Genomic DNA, 20,181 nt, shown 5'->3' on the forward strand with positions numbered 1-20,181 from the left:
GAAGATCATGTGTCACTGAAGACTGGAGTAATGATGCTGAAAATACAGCTGCACATCAATAAATTACATTTTACTATATATTCACAAAGAAAACAGTTATTTTAAATTGCAATAATATGTCAAAATATTTATGTTTTACTGTATCTTTGATCAAACAAGTGCAGACTCAGTGAGCAGAGAGGCTTTTTTTTTTTTTTTACTTTTACTTTTGAATGGTAGTTTATAGTTTATAGTATAAAAAAGAAAACAAAAAAATCCTGCATTAATTTTTTAGTTCAGCAATCCTCTCCACATTGCATTACGGTCAATATAGTGTCAGTGAGTGTACATGGGTTGTAAATCAGAGTCCACTATTGGCATAAAGGAGTGGAAATTTCCAAAATTTCCATGACTTTTTCATATTTTCCAGTACCTTAGGAAACTGATTTAAAACAATGGTTCAATGGTTTTTCTTTTGTAACTATTTTAAGAAAGTAATAAACACAGTTGTGCTGTACCGTCTGCTGCAATGCCCTTTGATGCAGAAACAGTGTGTGTCTAAGAAGAACCTCTGAAACCAAGTCTGAGATAAGAAAGTATACTGATGCAATGATGCAAGACACCGAAGTCAAGATCAGGTCCCCCATCAGCTGAATGCAGGCTCTCACTCACCCGATCCCAATTAAAGCAGAGCCCCAGACTGTCCAGCTGCTTCCGCATGGACTCGATATTACTGTTAGACACAGAGAGAGGCGTGCGGGATAATTAGATTGGATCGTTATGTGTGTGTAGTTGAGAGTGTTTGGATAAGCATCAAGCGCCCCTCGGCTCCGCACCTTTTGGTCCAGTCCTCTGGGTCCAGGCCTCGTTCGATGGCGGCGTTCTCAGCCGGCAGACCAAACGCATCCCAGCCCATCGGGTTCAACACCTGCAAGACAAACAACATCGAGCTGTTAGTAACATCAAACACCGCGGGTCTTCTTTCCTAATTCACCACAACCGACAATGTGAATCCAGCTTATAGGAACAGTTCACCCAAAACGAAAACTTGCTGAAAATGTGCTTCACTCACCCTCAGGTCATCCAAGATTAGGATGGGTTTGTTTCTTCTTCAGATTTGGAGAAATGTAGCACTTGCTCACAGATGGATCCTCTGCAGTGAATGGGTGCCCTCCATAACGCATAACAACATTCCCTCCAGTGTACAAGTCCATCTCCTGCTGTCTCTCACATCACAATTGTTTAGTACTATTTTGGCTTGTAATCTGTGCAGATTTCTCTCCTGATTCGAGGAAGCGTTATTATGGATGTATAAGCAATGGTCTGAAGTTATAAACATCTTCACGATGGATTTGTTTCTTAGAAACATGCAGCTTTTGTCTTCTCCAGACATTAACTAATGGACTGGAGTGCTGTGGATTATTGTGATGTTTTTATCAGCTGTTTGGACTCTCATTCTGACGGCACCCATTCACTGCAGAGCATCCGTCGGTGAGCAAGTGAAGGAATGATACATTTCTCCAAATCTGATGAAGAAACTCATTTACCGATCGTGTGGCCTGAGGGTGAGTAAATATTCAGCAAATTTTCATATTTGGTTGAACTTTTCCTTTAATGTGATGCTTATTTGTCAGTCATACTCTGTTTCTTATGTATGACTGACTGTTTTATCTTAAAACTGTAATCCAAATGGATGTGCATTTTATATGCAGTTCAAATGCATAAATCTTGATCAGAAAGTAAGTGCATTATCAAATACTCATTTCTCAATAATCAGTAGCTATGTTGTCATCCAAAGCTGCAAATTTAACTTGGAATATCACATGAAACATTTGCGAATAAAGCACCATCCAAGAACAAAACTGTCACTTCTTGATAAACTGGAACTAAATATCAATAGCCACTGAATATAATAATTTCCACATATAAAAAATCCTTCCGCCTCAGAGCGTCATTGATTTCGGAGGAGAATGCTTGCTGTTTGGGAACGCAGTCCTGGGAGGTGACCACTCAGAAAATCTTAACCACCTAACAACACCCTAGCAACCACCCACAACCCTTTAGCAACCACTTAGAACACCTTACTAACATCAGTCTAGCAAACCACTAACCTCTCTTCAGATGGTCCCAGAGTTCACAGTTTACAAGGCCTAAATAACCTAAAAGGTTTTTCAACTTTCTGCCAGGTTTGATGAACTTCCCTGTTCCAGCGTGGATTACAGCCTCTAAACCGGGAAGAGTTACAACAGATGGACAGCTCAGAGAGATGTGACTAATGAAACGGTCATAAACACTGTACGTGTGGTGAAGTGTTTAATGGAGAGCATGAACTCTCTGAAAGCATCCTCTAGATTTCAGACTGATGTGGAGTCGGGTCGTTTTTCCCCTTTCAGCATGACTATAAAACAATAATAATAAAATGTAATAACAATACTACTAATAATAAACAAGAAATAATTATATTAAATGTATTATTTTGTATTATTGTTTGAATAAGAAATAATAATTAAAATAAATAAGAATAATTAAAGAAATCAACAAAAGAATATATTAGTATTGTACTATAGAAAAAAATAAATTATTAAAATATAATTTACATTATAATTATTAAACAATCAATACAATATATTACTTTCTCTGAAAAAAAAAACCTAACAACAATAATAATAATATTTATTTATTTATCATTTAAATTCTAATAATTAATGAAATCAACAAAGGAATGTATTACTATTGTGCTGTTGAGGGTCATGGTCACTATGCACCAGTAATATTCTGCAGCAGTTCTCCGTTACTCGTGTGAAACGTCACACGAGTGAGTAAACAGTGACAGAACTGTGGATGTGTGTTTCTTGAAGAGAGCAGCAGAGACGTGAGGAGAGCGAGCGCTATACAGGAGGAGATGCTGTATCCTTGGTAACCGGCTGCATCTCATTTGTGAAGTGAAGTGCTGAACATTAATAAACCAGCACAAGCAGCTCAGTGTCACACGACCACACAAACTGTTATATACAACATTCACCAAAAATAAGCTACTCACGTTTAAACACACGAGGACTGTCTTCGGTTCTGACTCTGAGGAAGGTTTTCATCACACTGCCAGACTAGTTTTACAGTCACTGTTAAGATGCTGTTAGTGCCAGTCGATAAAACAAGCATCAATCTCACACTGGTCACACTTATGGTAAGGGATTCCCAAGACAATGCTAATAATAATAATAACACAACAACATTTTATCTATCGGTTGATTCATTATTTGAGTGAAAAAGCATTATGGTCTGAATCAGGAGAGAGATCTGCACAAGCCAGAACAGTCTAAACAGACATGTGGGTGGATTTTGATGTGACAACAGGGGATGGACTTTTTCACTGGAGGAAGAACTATTATGGATATACACAAAGCTTTTGTCTTCTCCAGATGATAACTGATGGACTGGAGTGGTGTGGATTACTTGTGGATTATTGTGATGTTTTTATCAGCTGTTTGGACTCTCTTTCTGACGGCACCCATTCACTGCAGAGCATCCATTGATGCAATGCTACATTTCTCCAAATCTGATGAAGAAACAAACTCCTCCTCATCTTGGATTGAGTAAATGAGTGAGTAAATGTTCGGCAAACTGTAATTTTTGGGTAAACTATTCCTATGAGAACAACATGGCTAGAAACATAACAACAGCATAAACATTTTTTAAAAATATAACAAGCACTAATTCTTAAAAAAGAAAGCAACAATCTTGGTGGGAATGAGTGGTTCTTTTTAGTGAACCATGAATACTGAAGAATCAGTTGGAGCAGTTATTGAATTAATTACCAGAAAATAATTTATTACATTCATCATGCCAGACCGCAAAAATAAATAAATAAATAAATAAATAAATAAATAGTAAATTATTGTTAATTATTGTAAAATGTCTGAACATATTTAATTTCTTATTTCCAAATATTCACAGAAGTAAAGTGCTGTCAAACTGATTTTCTGATATATATAATATTTTTGATATATACTGATTCTGAATATTTCTTTTTTTAATAATAATAATAATAATAATAATAATAATAATAATAATAATAATGTATTAATAACTATAAATATAAAATACATTATTATTATTATTATTATTATTATTATTATTATAACACTTATGAGGCTTGCGGAATATCAGACAACAGTTTCAGTTGATAAGAAAATACTTTGGTAAAATGTTAATTAACTGGATATCTAGTGGCAATTTTTCTCTGTGTAGTTTCCTGTTGTGTTGTGTGTGTCTGGGTACATTTTGTCATTTTTATTCATTTTTAAAATATGTCTATAGAGTTTTTATCCGGCTAGTTTATTTAGCTTTAGTTATTTCAATACTTCAAACGTTGCCTTAGCAACTAGCTGAAATAAAATAACAAATAAAAAAAAAAGTATTTTCTTTTAATCAAGTTAAAAAAATATGTTAATACATTTATTTTAAACAAAAAAATATGTATATTTGTATGGTTTTTGTTTAGTTTTACTAATGACAATAACTTGTATGCAGTCTACATAAAGGTACAAAACTGAAGTGGATAACACTTTAGAGGTATTTTGTGAGATGGTCAGAGGATAAAAGCTTTTCTATTGTCAAATGTAGATGGTTATAGAAACAAAAGCAGTAGAATAAAGCAGCAGATTGTGCAATAGTTGTATAACACTTCCTCCATCTGCAGCATGACTGACCCACCCATGAAACCAACAGATGAAATTCATCCTGAACCAGAGCCAAGCATCTCCATGTTTCTACAGGTCTACTTTCTTGAGAAACCACGGTTAAACTTCTTTTCACAGTGTGTGTGTGTGTGTGTGTGTGTGTGTGTGTGTGTGTGTGTGTGTGTGTGTGTGTGTGTGGGTGTCTGTCTGAGCATGTGCACGAGTGAACACTGTAAAATCTTTTTTTTTTTTTTTTTTGACAGAAACATGGAGAAAACAAAGCCATTAACAGAGCTGTCAAACACAAGTGTCAATCACAGCCATGGAAATGCATCCTTGTCTATACAGTTTTTTGTTCTAACACTCCTGCTCCAGACAGCTGAGAGGACTGATGACTAAAAAAACATCTGCTAAAAGAGCACAGCGTCACCACATAATGCAAAAATACCAGCCACACCCACACTTTCGACACTCTTCAGCATATGTGTTAAAAACATCAATTCAACACATAACAAATTATAGTAAACCAATATGTAGTCTATTTATACAGTCTTTTTCACTCTGTTGATGCATGATTTTATTTTTTCTTTTTTTTTTTTTTTATTGGATGTTATTTTTTTTGTGGTATTTTTTCTTTTTTTGATGATTAATTGATTACTAGCAGTGGATGATCTAAACATCACAGAATAAGCCTTGGCTAAAAGGAGGAAACTCTCATGTTGGTGGTTTGGCATCAATGCAATGCTAAAACTGGAATTAAAAATACATGTGCATGATCTGCTTGGCAACCGGAAAATTATGAATTATGAATTATATTGCCTTTTACAATTAATATAACTATTATTTGTTCACTATCATGTTGCTCTTGTCATTGTTTTATAAAAATAAAATAAAAAAACCTGCAAGAGGCACAAGCATCTAGCTTTATTTAAACATTTTCAGTTTAGTTTCGATGTATTATACATTAAATTACATCTCAAAACTATTAAATTTTTTTTTTTGATTTATATAACTATGACACGCAAAACATTATGATCTAAGCTAAACGAAACGAAATTAAACAAAAATAATAAAATAAAATAAAAAACACAATAAAATAAAATAAATTCTAAATTTATAAAGCCATGACAAGCAAAACATTGGGATCTAAGAAAAAGAAAAGAAATAAAATAAAATAAAATAAAATAAAATAAAATAAAATAAAATAAAATAAAATAAAATAAAATAAAATAAACACAACAAAATATAATAAAATACAATAAAATAAAATAAATTCTAAATTTATATAGCCATTACATACAAAACATTGGGATCTAAGCAAAAGACAACAAAACAAAATAAAATAAAATAAACAACAAAATATAATAAAATACAATAAAATAAATTCTAAATTTATACAGCCATGACATGCAAAACATTGTGATCTAAGCTAAACAAAACTAAACTAAACTAAACTAAATAAAAGAAAAAAGAAAATAAAAAAACATAACAAAATATAATAAAATACAATACAATAAAATAAATTTTAAATTTATATAGCCATGACATGTAAGACAGTGTGATCTAAAAAATAACACTAAATTAAATTAAAAAAATAAATAATAATAAAATCAAATAAATGTCCAAACCTACACTAAAAGTGGATAAGACATCAGAAATAGTACGTAATCCCAGCATTCCTGATTAATGCATATCAACATGCTATCCATTTGTGCAATGCACTAGAACAGAATGGCATATGATGGAGAGGCAGAAAGAAATACTTTTATAAAATGTTACATTTTTCACCTTCTTCAACTTCTGACCGCAGCTCCACTGAGACATCAACTGACTAGGCAGTGAGGCAGCAAGGCCTTTTCTTTTACTAGTTCTCTAAACATGTAAGGACAGACATGGGGTAAATCGTAGTTGAAGTCAAAGCTAACGTGTTGAGATTGATAGACGCTCACTCGATCAGTTTGTTTTCAGAGAAGCCTTCGAAACTGAACACTGTCAATTCCAATTCAATCAACAGCAGCACTTCGTCAAGCTCCATTAAATCATCACACACTTAGTGCTGTGCTTACAACACACACCAGATGCTGCCTGCGCCTTTGAGCAGAGAGAGATTTGTCACGCAGAGGACAGAGATGGATGAGGGGATGATTTAAAGGACATGAGGGAGAGAGGGACTCAAAGACAGAGACAGAGAGACTGGGAAACCGAAAGAGTGAGTGAAAGAATAAAGGACAGACTCTGGTGTATCATCTACAATAATGCCTGAACTATAACAAAAGGCCCACAAATGACCACCAAGACAAATCTAGCAACATCATAATTATTCATTTAAAAATGTTTTCAATATCACACGAGTTCTGTTATTCCAAAAGTCATACTGATTTTATAAAAAAAAAACAGCTGAATAAACAACATTTTGAGTTATGTATTTTTTTGATTTTTTATTTAATAAGATTTTGGTTTTTCGTTACTGAATGAATCTGCATTTTGAACAAATTAGTTTAATGAATGATTCAATGACTGAATGAACCAGCCTTTTGAATGAATTGTTTGAAGTGACTCACTCATTAGGTAATTTATTTTTCACACTTAAAAGTATCAGTTATTGTTTTTTAAATAATTTCCTAATTATTCTTTTTTTAAATCTCATAACATTATTCATGCATCTATAAATACAGGGTAAATGCATTCATTCCACCTCTGAGCTGCATTAAGCAGTCTGTGTAAATGTATCTAAATGCCCCTTCAGATGCAGCTTCAGTGCCACTTCGGCAGTGCCAAGATGGATTTTGTTGATACTAGTTTCAGTTGATTGGTATTAGACAGATAGTATTTTATTCTTCTCATTGAATTTATTGATTACATGTAACAATTTGATATAAAATATCAAATGCATACATCTAATAAACTTAGAAAAAGAATTTCAAAGGTATAACTTTTTTTTACATCTATATATTTATATTCAAATATAATTGATATTATATAAAAATATTTATATTTTATATATATAAACAAAACATATGTTTCTTAAATATATACATGCATGTGTGTGTATTTATATATACATAATAAATATACACAGTACACACACGTATATTATGTAAACAAAAACTTATTTTGGATGCGATTAATCATTTGACAGCACCAGGTTGACAAATCAAAAACTATAACTATAATCAAAGTGTTTTGAGGTCATAACATAGTGCTCTGATTCAAAATAAGTCTTTATTAACCAATAATTTTACCCTGTGATTATAATTTGTGCGAAAAATAAATTCTTTTCAGCTGTAAATGGGAGTTTATTGTATGTATATGTATGATTTTTACAAAAATGCAGGATGAGGCATGTTTTCCCAATGAGCTTGTGTTAAAATAAGTATTGCCACATGGTTCTAAATCATATGCTGTATTTCCAGCAACATGACTCTTCTTTATATTACTGTATGTACTGTTACCAAGACATAAAACGACTCCTGTGGTCATATCAATTCAGGTCACAACACCCACCCGTATAAAACACACTCCATCAGGATAATGATGTCCATGTTCCTTCCTTCCGTCTCCTTGTTATAAACTGACGGTATTTTTCAGAAACATTCTCACCAATCATAACATCAGTCCTTTGGTGCGGTGAGCTGCAGGCTTTAGAAAGTGCTGTTTTCAAAAGGTGCGAGCACATTCTGAACATGACAAACTTTGAGCTCTAATTAAGAGTACATTCACACCATTTCCATTATTCAGACACCTCTTAATTAAAACACACGTCATTCCAGCAGACCTTGACTGCAGCTTTTACATTTATGGGACCGTGTTTTGGTGTGACTGTGTGTGGGTGGCTGAATATAAAAATGAGGCAGGAGAGAGGATAAATCATCATACTATGTGTGTGCTGCTGACAGAGAGCAGTAAATTCTGATATTACTGTTTTAAGAGTAAAATTACCTGATGGCCTCTCATCCTCTGGAAGTGGCCGATGGTGTCGCTGATGGTGTAAACCCTCACGTGGCCCATATGCAGCCGACCCGATGGGTACGGGAACATGGAGAGGACATAAAACTTCTTCCGGGAGCTCTAAACATGGAAAAACAAATGAGTCATTTTGTGTTTCTTCCTTCTTGAATAATTTCTGCATGATTTTCCATGCCGTGCCAAACCTGTGTGACTTTCTTTCTTTTGTGGAACACAAAATAAGGTATTTTGAAATGGTTTAAGGTCTCATTGACTTCCATAACATGGACAAAAATACTATGGACGTCAATGGAACCTCAAACAACATTTTTTAAAATATCTTCTTTTGTGTTCAACAGAAGAAAGAAACTCATGTACAAACAATCAGAAACTCACAAATTTTAATAAACTTAAATTGTTTTTTAAATAAAAAATATATGAATTTAACTGATTCATGCACTTTAATGAAACCATTAAAACAGAATCCAAAAATAAAAAAGAGAGAATTCAGGAAAAATTCAATCAAATTTGGGAAAAAATAGAACAGATTTCATAGGGCCTTATTTATTTATTTATTCATTTATTTTTTATTCAAATAAATTGCTGTTAAATTGTATAAGTTCCACTATTTAAATTAATTAAACATGCTTTCTGATTTTAACCATTAAAACAGAATACAAATAAATTAAAACGAAAAAAAATAAATAAATAAATAAATAAATAAATAAATAAAACTTTGGCGGTAACAATGGAATTACTGGTATTTTTGATTTATACAATGGTGTATATGATAATTATATTCATATACTATAATATCTTTACATGATAATCCATTCATAGAACATGTCCAAAACATGCGATGGTACTTTTGGTATGTTGGTTACTGTAATAATATTCATGCCAGATCATCCGGGTCAAATACAAGCAATCTTGTCTAGTGTAGTGGAAACTTGAGGTTACAACTCAATATCATCAGGTAATAGCAGAGTCCTAATATGAGGCATTCACATGACTTGTTTAAAGGCAGGCTGCTGACCTGCGAGACCCACTTAGGCTCATACATTCAGTCACGCTCACCGCGGCAGTTTTAATGATTCATGACGGCTTTGAAGAAGCGCGCCGCACTGGGCAAGCATTAATCAGTGCAGGTCAAAAAGGTCTGAATTATTCAGCAGCTGAAAGAGACAGAGACCCATTTTGGGAGAGAATACATCTCCACTGCATCTCTCAAGAAGCTTTTTCCTATATCCTGTGAATCAGTCTTCAGGTGGGTGTATCTGGGAACTCTGATAAATTTTGTGTGTAAACAATTGAGGTCAGTTTTCAGAGTATCGACCCCACTAAAATCTATTTAGAGCACAAGAGAAGCATATTTGTTTTCTATGGAAAGCACAGTGACTGTACAAGAAACCCTTTGTGTGGTAAGAACATGTGAAAACTAACAGTGTGAGAAACAATAGAAAGAACAGCTGATAGAAAACAAAGCAGATGGAGCAGGACTGCAGCGCACATGTCTTAGGTATGAAAGTGTCACGATTCTTCTGAGATAGGAGCGAGGAGACCAGGAGACACAGGAGTAAACTCAAACAAACAGACTTTAATAAACGAAAATGCAGGGAACATTGGGAGCAGCGTTGACATTGCACATTACCTCCCCCTCCCGGAAAATGCGTCCACGTGCCTCATAACTTCCAACGGGGAGGGGGGGGCGAGCACTCTGGAGGCGTCTAAGGACAGGCCTACATGGGACAGAAGGCCTCCAGGGTAGTACACGTTAGATCAGGAAGTTCAGGGAGCCATGGCAGAGCAGGCAGTTAAATGGGCAAGGGCGGAGCAGGCAGACTAGGAAGCCATGGCGGAGCAGGCAGCTCAGGGAACCATGGCGGAGCAGACAGTTCAGGGGGCCATGGTGGAGCGGGCAGTTAAATGGGCAAGGGCGGAGCAGGCAGACTAGGAAGCCATGGCGAAGCAGGCAGCTCGGGGAGCCATGGCGGAGCAGACAGTTCAGGGGGCCATGGCGGAGCAGCCTCCGTGGCCTTGGCCTCGGCACTCGGTCCGGCCTCTATGGGCTGGACGTGGGAACAGAAGCCCTCTCAGGGCTTAATTTGGGAACAGGAGCCCTCTCTGGGCTGGACGTGAAAACAGGAGTCCTCTCTGGGCTTAACTTGGTAACAGGAGCCCTCTCTGGGCTGGACTTGAAAACAGGAGCCCTCTCTGGGCTGGACTTGAGAACAGGAGCCCTCAGCTTGGGAACAGAGTCTCTCTTTGGGTTTGACTCAGGAACTGGAGCCGGAGGCGGAGCAGACAGTAGGCAGCTCGGGGAGCCATGGCGGAACAGACAGTTCATGAGGCCATGGCGGAGCAGCCTCCATGGCCTTGGCCTCGGCACTCGGTCCGGCCTCTATGGGCTGGACGTGGGAACAGGAGCCCTCTCTAGGCAGCCCCTTAACTTGGGAACAGGAGCCCTCTGGCTGGACATAGGAACAGGAGCCCTCTGTGGGCTGGACGTGGGAACAGGAGCCCTCTCTGGGCTGGATGTGGGAACAGGAGCCCTCTCTGGGCTGGATGTAGGAACAATAGCCCTCTCTTGGCTGGACGTGGGTACAGGAGCCCTCTCTGGGCTTAACTTGGGAACAGGATCCCTCTCTGGGCTGGACGTGGGAACAGGAGCCCTCTCAGGGCTTAACTTTGGAACAGGAGCCATGGCGGATCAGGCAGTTCAGGGAGCCATGGCGGCAAGGGCAGTTCAATGGGCCAGGGCGGAGCAGGCAGACTAGGAAGCCCAGGTGGAGCAGGCAACTCGGGGAGCCATGGCAGAGCAGACAGTTCAGGGGGCCATGGCGGAGCAGCCTCCGCGGCCTTGGTCTCTGCACTCGGTCCAGCCTCTATGGGCTGGACATGGGAACAGGAGCCCTCTCTGGGCTTGACGAGCTGGACATGGAAATATGTGGGCTTTATTTGGTGGAAGGAGGGGTCTGTGGGGTGGAAGTGGGTATATGGTTGGTGAGATACCTCAATTTGTGAAGAGGTTGGGTATATGGGCTGTATGTGGGAAGGGGTGGGGTATTTAGCGGCCCAGCCCCTTAACTTGGGAACAGGAGCCCTCTGGCTGGACATAGGAACAGGAGCCCTCTGTGGGCTGGACGTGGGAACAGGAGCCCTCTCTGGGCTGGATGTGGGAACAGGAGCCCTCTCGTGGGAACAGGAGCCCTCTCTGGGCTGGACGTGGGAACAGGAGCCCTCTCTGGGCTTAACTTGGTAACAGAAGCCCTCTCGGGGCTTAACTTGGGAACAGGAGCCCTCTCAGGGCTTAACTTTGGAACAGGAGCCATGGCGGATCAGGCAGTTCAGGGAGCCATGGCGGCAAGGGCAGTTCAATGGGCCAGGGCGGAGCAGGCAGACTAGGAAGCCCAGGTGGAGCAGGCAACTCGGGGAGCCATGGCGGAGCAGGCAGACTAGGAAGCCCAGGTGGAGCAGGGAACTCAGGGAGCCATGGTGGAGCAGACAGTTCAGGGGGCCATGGCGCAGCAGCCTCCATGGCCTTGGCCTCGGCACTCGGTCCGGCCTCTATGGGCTGGACGTGGGAACAGGAGCCCTCTCTGGGCTGGACGTGGGAACAGGAGCCCTCTCTGGGCTTAACTTGGGAACAGGAGCCCTCTCTGGGCTGGACGTGGGAACAGAAGCCCTCTCTGGGCTTAACTTGGGAACAGGAGCCCTCTCTGGGCTGGATGGGGAACAGGAGCCCTCTCTGGGCCAGACGTGGTAACAGGAGCCCTCTCTGGGCTTAACTTGGGAACAGGAGCCCTCTATGGGCTGGACTTAGGAACAGGAGCCCTCTCTGGGCTTAACTTGGGAACAGGAGCCCTCTCTGGGCTGGACGTGGGAACAGAAGCCCTCTCAGGGCTTAATTTGGGAACAGGAGCCCTCTCTGGGCTGGACATGGGAACAGGAGCCCTCTCTGGGCTTAACTTGGGAACAGGAGCCCTCTCTGGGCTGGACGTGGGAACAGAAGCCCTCTCTGGGCTTAACTTGGGAACAGCAGCCATCTCTGGGCTTAACTTGGGAACAGGAGCCCTCTCTGGGCTTAACTTGGGAACAGGAGCCCTCTCTGGGCTAGACGTGGGAACAGGAGGATCTGAGGGGCTGGACGTGGGTACAGGAGCCCTCTCTGGGCTTAACTTGGGAACAGGAGCCCTCTCTGGGCTGGACGTGGGAACAGGAGCCCTCTCTGGGCTGGACGTGGGAACAGGAGCCCTCTCTGGGCTTAACTTGGGAACAGGAGCCCTCTCTGGGCTGGATGGGGAACAGGAGCCCTCTGAAGCGGCCAGCAGTCTTGACTGCAGGGCGGTTCTGGATCGGGGGCCCTCCAGCTCAGTCCAGTAGTGTCTGGGAGGTCCACGGGGCGATGGTAATTGGCCCTGATCCAGAACAAATAATTAAACGTGGCGTCATCCACGTGGCTGTATTAATGGCGAGCCCGAAGAATTTCCCCAGGCAACCTCCCCAAATAAAAGGTCCTTCCGAGCTAGGTTTCCATACCCACAGGGAACGGGAAAAGAAAAACTTTCAAAAACGGAAACCAAAACAGGGAGAAGGGGCGCCGCCTTACTGTATGTTTCGGGTTCAGTGTTCTGTCATGATCCTTCGGAGCTAGGAGCGAGGAGCGAGGAGACAAGGAGACGCAGGAGTAAACTCAAACAAACAGACTTTAATAAACAAAAAGGCAGGGGACACTGGGAACACAGGAGACACTGAATTATGTAATACACTAAACACTTATTGTGATGTTTCTATCAGCTGTTTGGACTCTCACATCATGACTGCACCCATCTACTGCTGAGGATGCTGAGCAAGTGATGCAATGCTACATTTCTCCAAATCTGATTAAGAAACAAATTCATCTACGCCTTGGATTCAGTAAAGGAGTGAGTAAATGTTTATAAACTAACATGCAAAACATTAAATAGGAAATTAAAGACTATGTGTCAAGGTCAATATAATAAGTATATATAAAATAATTTTACCTTTTATGACAAGGCTTAATTCAGGTTGGAAAATGTATGATTTATTTATGAATTAATAATTCACGATATCTGTGAAAACCTTGAATAATATATTTAAATACATTTTTAACAGTTATTAAGACAATTAAGATTAAAGTGTAAGGGAAATGTTTTTGTTTGTTTTACTTAATGGTTACAAGTTAACACATGACATTTTAATACATTGAAACTTTTCTTGAAATTGTAGTAAAAGTTTTTCAAAACAATAAGAAACTAACATTAATACAAAGAATACATTTCTAACTCTATTAACTTGGCAATTGTTTTAAACTACATTTGTCCTTCATCGCATACATTCTTTTCATCATTGACCCGTATATGAAGTATATTTTGGAATAAACATTACATATTACTTTTAACTAACAGGGTCTTGGGGCAAATATGAACAAAAACACCTCCAAATTTTAAGGGGGCAGGATTTTTTGTTGTTGTTGTTGTTGTTGTTCATAATATTGCAACCCTGGTACCCTGAAATGATTCCATGTTATTTTTTTTATTTTTTTTGATGGACAATTTACATTATGTGATTGTTGTAAATACACATTTGCCACCTTCGAGCAGCATTAAACAGTCTGCGTAGCTTCTGTTCCACGTTTACAGTATAAAGATGTCTTTTGTTGTTGAAGTTGATAACATTTTATTGGTGACAGTCTGTTGTATTCTGATTTACTGAAATGTTCCTTAAATTTAAGTATTTGACATACAAGACAGCACAAGTTATTATAAAAAAAGTGCCACTAAAAAGGTAAGAAAATCAGTTCCAGTTAGTAAACATTGCCCCTTAATGAAAAAAAAAATCAATTATTTCTGATCCTGCTTACAATCAATGACAACAGTCGACAGTTTCATATTGTTTTGTCATTTCTGATTCAATTACTCCATCAACAATGTTGATGAGCAGTCCATTCCCTTGTCAATGAATTTAAGCACGTCTTGTACTTTAGTCTTTTAGTTTGAAATACTTTTTGCTGCAAATCAAATTTTCCAATGTTACTGATATTAAATTAAATTGCTTGTAATTTGATTCATCTCTGGGCTGGTTGTTTGTTTGGATAAAATCTGATCCATCTAGAACTGAGATTTCAGTCTCTGAATGAGTCTATTAATAAATGCAGCTCCAGCAAACACATGAAGTGAGAGACGTGATGAAGAGACACATCCTCATGATAGCAGACCACTCTCTCCTACAGAACACAACAGCAAGGCTTAAAAGCCAACTGGGACCAACCAACAAACCCCAACAAAAAGCAGCTTCTCTGTAAAAGATTAACGCTTCAGAAGCCAGACGTCTCTTTTCTCACACATACAAAGGTTTTCCTCAGTGAGGTGGAAGGGATTCTTTGAATGAAAATCTCAAGGGAGAGACACTTCAAAGTAAAAACTCGGCATACTGTAACTGCAACAGGCTGCAGGGAGAAAATACCCTCCTCTTGCCTTTAAAAAGAGAATTTTTAATGCATTTTCACATTGCTCTTGTTCATATAAAGACACTCATACTGATAACGCCTGTCAAGAAACACTAGAAGTGCTTCATAAAAGTAACTAGTCCATGTCACCCACATTGAAAAAATATTTTTGCTGCTTGTTCACCTTATTTTACTTCACTAAAGCAAATTGCTATGGATCTTATCACTTCATTTTCAATTTCAACTTCGTTTTATTGTGTTCAGTCAACTTCTCATATGTACGTTTACTTAATCCGTTTGTGTTAAGACTGCATGAATCATTTTTATTGCATTAACTGAAACTGCATGGGTGGATTTTTAGTTCCCGGCATTATTTGCAGAGGACTAAATTGGGAGATTAAATCTTGAAATGAAGGGTCATTTATCTACTTGTGAAAGGAAAGGACATGTTAGTGTTTTATGTTTGACAGTTGTCTATGCTTCATGCACTCATGGTGTGTTGGGAAGTTTGTAATTTCAACATCACTTTGGTCAGAGTAAAATGATGGTGTACCTTTTCCACAAAAAAAACAAATAAACAATAACTCTACTTCTACAAAATGATGAATAAAGATTGTGCTTCACATGTGTTTTTGCTTTTTTGTTTTTATTGCATTATAAAGGTGCTGATAATTGAATCGTTATGTATTGGATTGTAATTATACAATACTACAGAATTTTTTTTTTACATGCAACTTAGCTTAGTCTTAGTGTAAATGGCCAAAAAGTAAGAATTTTATCCAATTCCACAAATTTACCATCAATACAGATGTTGCATAAACTGCATCCAACGTGTTTTCTCAGTGACATGAACCCAACTCAGAAACTTGGGCTTTAAAGAAAATCAGTACTCTGTGGCAGCGTTCATGTGTCTTCAACTAGTAAATGCAATCTTTCTGGCATGACCATTAGTCACTTATTTAAGTGTATTTTACTTAATTCCATGTGTTTGAATGCAAAAGAAAAACTAAGTAAATGTTATTATTTTTTTCCCTCTTTCCTCTCCAGATTATCAGTTACCTAAAATGTTCATACAAGTTTAGAACTACATGATTACATAAAAAAATAAATTAAAAAAATGGTTAACATTGTCTTTTGACAGTTAGCTGATGTGTTTTGAGCATCTTTCCATATCAGAATCATCTGCTGGTCATCATCAGTCAGTGAGTTACCTGATCTGCTGCATCTCTCTGCCACTGTTCCTGTATGCGGCCGTGCCACCACTGCTCCACCCGACGCCGCGTCTCCGCCTTATAGTCGCGCTCCCAGACCCCCGATTCACTGAACAGCCCGCGGACGCTGAGCCTGATCAGATGGGCATCGAGCAGTGGCCTCCGCAAGCACACAGCGAGCAGCATGACTCTGGGGGAGCATAAGGTTACAGATTCAACTCAATAAACTAAAGATCACAACCCAGCTGTACACACACAGTCAAGAAGAGAACAATAACAGCATGGAAGGATGATGAATGCCCCTCCATTTAAACTGATAGGGGAGATATGGTGTATTGTGTTCAGATGTCTGTTCTGTTAGGGAAACAAACAGATTCGCGCCGTAACTATGGCAATGTGAGATAGTGTGAGGTGGAAATAAACCTGTCCCCTTGGAAACAAATGTTTTAACACCTACAAAAACCTCTAAATTGGTCACATTAAACATTAAAATAATCCCAGTACCAGTACAAAGACAAAGCACGTAGGAGGTTTTGAAAAATGTTTCAAAAAAGAAATAAAAAGAAGAGTTCCTTTCCTTTTTATTTTCTCATGAAAAGGTATTTCATTATAATTCATTCTAGGTCATAAATCGTCGTCATTTGGGTCCTTCCTATAATTTTTTTGTAAACAAAAAAAAAAAATGGCTTTAACAATCCAATTTAAAAATTCTGTAACTTTATTCTTGTATCTTATATATTATTCCTTAGGTTTTATATACTTTTAAATATATTTGGTTTGCTTTTCTTTATTCTCTTTTTTATTTTAAGGCAAGACACTACGTGAATAGAGTAAAAATCTCACCATTCTCAGCCAGTTGATTAATCACAGTACATTAACACACCTGTTTTCTATTACAAGTTTTCTGAGATGTTATGTTTAAATATGCAAATGAGGCATTGTCTAATTAAATATGCAGTAAAATAATTTCTGAAAAATTATTGGGAACATTGGATGAAAATTCATATTTCAATTCTTGTTTGTTTATTTATTTTGGATATTATATAAATCAGCCATCGGCTGAATGATACATGAACAAACCCATCTTTATTAACGCTCGGCGTATAGATTGAATAAAACTATAACGTTTAATGTATGTAAGAGCTGCTGAAATGGAGATTTCTGAAAAAAAAAATCTTTTTGAGAAAATGGCCTTCTAACATAATATTGTAATTTAAATATACAGTTGAAAATAGATCAAATCTATAAAAATAGATGGATTCTTTCCACTAGTCTGAAAGAAGATGAGTTAAAATATGTAAAAATAGTTAGTTTATTTAAACTTGTCTGATTGAAGATGAGTAAAATATATATATATATATATATATATATATATATATATATATATATATATATATATACCTTGTTTATTAAAAAAATATATCGTTTCACATTAAATCTGCTTTAAAAAGTAGCCGTAAATAATGCACAAGCTGTAAGAATAAATTCTCTTCTAGTCATTTTTAAATATCTGACCAGTCTTCATGACACAGGAGGTCATTACTAGGGCATCTTTCACAAACCATGACCCAGTTATCAAGCACCTGCTAATCTGACACAGACGAGGGGGAGATGTTAGAGGACAGAAGTGTTTCTGTCGGCCGCCCACCAGCTCACACACACTCAAGGTCTCGTGTTTGTGGAGGAGAAGTGAAGGAGAATAAGCAGTGTCCCGTTGCTATGGTTACCCAGCCTCCGATGATGAAGACTCGTGCTGGTCCTGGACTCCAGAGTGAATCTCAAAGGCAGCACAATGTTCAGAGTGATGATGAGAGTCAGGAGAGCCACAGGCAGGTCTAACGCGTTTAGATGTGTAGTGTAGCCTCAAATCGTTCTTAACAACCTTATCAGCCGCTTTCAGTAATAAAGCCAGTATTTCGAGCAGCGCAGGATACAATGCGAATATAAAGATATCAGATGTCAAATGGTTAGAGCTGAAGAATAGAGAACACGGATCAGGTTCTACTTACACGAAAGACAACGGGACCTATATACAGATGTATTGCGATCCGTTCAGTGTGGTCGATATTAAATAACCATTCAAAGCTTCATTCTCGTGCCTCATTAACACACGATACACTCATATGACAGATTCACACCGCTACATGGGCGCCGCCATATTGTTCAAACAACTCAAACTTTATTTAAACACCCGCGCGTGAGGAACGACGCACGCACACACACACACACACACACACACACACACACAGACAGACATGAATAAAAAAAAAAAAAAAAAAAGAGTAGAATACACCAGTAATAATTCAGATATCCTTAAGCATTCTTCACTGGCGTTCTCTTCTAAACAAACTGGAGATGCTTCCTTTGACCTTTTAGTTCTTTTATTTTTGTGAAGAACGCGCTTTTGGACAGTACACGACTCATTTATTCACGCTCTTAAAGGGACAGTTCACCAAAAAATATATCATCAAAAAAAAATTCATCGGTCTGATTAGGTTTTACATTTGATTTTTAAACTCAATTTGTGACCATTAAAAAAATATAGTGGCAGTATGAATGAAATTCAGACGTACTATTCGTCATTTTGTTACCGCCAGAGTCAGTTATCGCTTCAGTGCTTTAAGTGTGTGCGTTTTAACATGTTTCTTACACATTAATGTCAATGAGCATGTCAAGTTTAAATTATAATTTTTGCCACCACTAAATGGGTCAAACCATAGATATTACTCGGTTTATATGTGCAGATGCATGTGAAAGTCATGTTCGTTACCATAGCATACCATTTCACAGAGAATGATTTGGAAGTCAGTTTTGTTTGCTTGATGCTGTAACCTGTTTCATTAAACCCTGACTATTGGTGAAGGTTCGAGATGGACTGCTATAAAAGCCACTAATATATTTGAAAAGATACATTTCACTGTATCACGTAATCGTCCACATGAGCCATTGCTGCTCGGCCTGCAGTGACTGCCACTTAGAGGGCTATATTTTTATTATTGTATTTTTTTCATAATAGTCTTTGAATCTGACACTTGAGCATCACAATAAGTGGCACAGTATCCTTCATACAGTAGCTGCCAGGCATGAAAATTCAGTATTGGATGCTTTTCCCTGTTACCTTAGCAACCCTTTTATCTTTCAATAGCAGATTGTTTTCTGCTGAAGCATTCAGATTTGTGAAATCGGGAGCGAAACACAGGCTCTATTTCACACCAAATGAAACAAACAGAGCATTCACTCCTTTACTGTAAGGTCAGTGGAGTTCAGTCATATCTTCATCCCCAAAGGCTCTGTCATATGTTTTAAAGATCTGTCTGTGGTGAAGCTGCATCTGATGATTAGATTTCTTTTGTTGTACATCAAACTGAAGGCGTCTGTTTCTTTCAGATAATAGTACAGGCTAAATTTACAAACCTTTGTGTCTGCATTGTTGTTATCGTTAACTAAAACTAAAAATGTATTTTAAAAATGACTTAAATAAATTAAAATATAGAAAACTTAAACTTAATTAGTTAGAAGCCAAAGCAACGTTTATAATTTTGCTTTATCTACTAAAGTAGTATCCTACTACAATAGTTAAAATTTAAACTGAAAATATAAAAACTAAATTGAAATAAAATGTACAAAAACAGAACAAAATGACTAAAACTTTAACTTAAAAATAAAAACAAATTCAATAACATAAACCTTATATAAAAACTAATATAAATGACAAACATAAAAAAACTGGTAGTTTTCTGCTGGGACATTATCCAGTAATTGTATGGACATTTACATTAATTCCAAAACAAAAACAAACAGTAAATAAACAGAAAATTCATAATAATTTCATAATAATTTAGTACATTGTGCACTATTTTTTACTGATTTTTTATACAGTGTACATCAAATTACTAAA

The 20,181-nt window shown here is 37.7% G+C and overlaps 1 protein-coding gene across 3 annotated transcripts in view; it reads right to left on the bottom strand.

Annotated features, from left to right (window-relative positions):
- lars2 (leucyl-tRNA synthetase 2, mitochondrial) overlaps positions 1-18,457 on the bottom strand; it is a 57,724-nt gene extending 39,267 nt beyond the window's left edge. Inside the window, exons 1-6 of one of the 3 annotated variants that reach the window (XM_042771929.1) lie at positions 18,293-18,457; positions 18,011-18,176; positions 16,284-16,473; positions 8,598-8,726; positions 816-907; positions 652-712 (exon numbers count right to left, since the gene is read on the bottom strand). In XM_042771929.1, the coding sequence (XP_042627863.1) occupies positions 652-712; positions 816-907; positions 8,598-8,726; positions 16,284-16,469 (468 nt within the window). In that variant the 5' untranslated portion in view covers positions 16,470-16,473; positions 18,011-18,176; positions 18,293-18,457. Of the gene's footprint in view, positions 1-651; positions 713-815; positions 908-8,597; positions 8,727-16,283; positions 16,474-17,866; positions 18,177-18,292 lie in introns of all 3 variants that reach the window. The other 2 variants (XM_042771928.1, XM_042771927.1) reach the window with 2 other exon arrangements.
- Between the last annotated feature and the right edge of the window lie 1,724 nt (positions 18,458-20,181).

The sequence above is a fragment of the Cyprinus carpio genome, chromosome A16, assembly GCF_018340385.1.
Source record: "Cyprinus carpio isolate SPL01 chromosome A16, ASM1834038v1, whole genome shotgun sequence".
Lineage (NCBI taxonomy): Eukaryota > Metazoa > Chordata > Actinopteri > Cypriniformes > Cyprinidae > Cyprinus > Cyprinus carpio.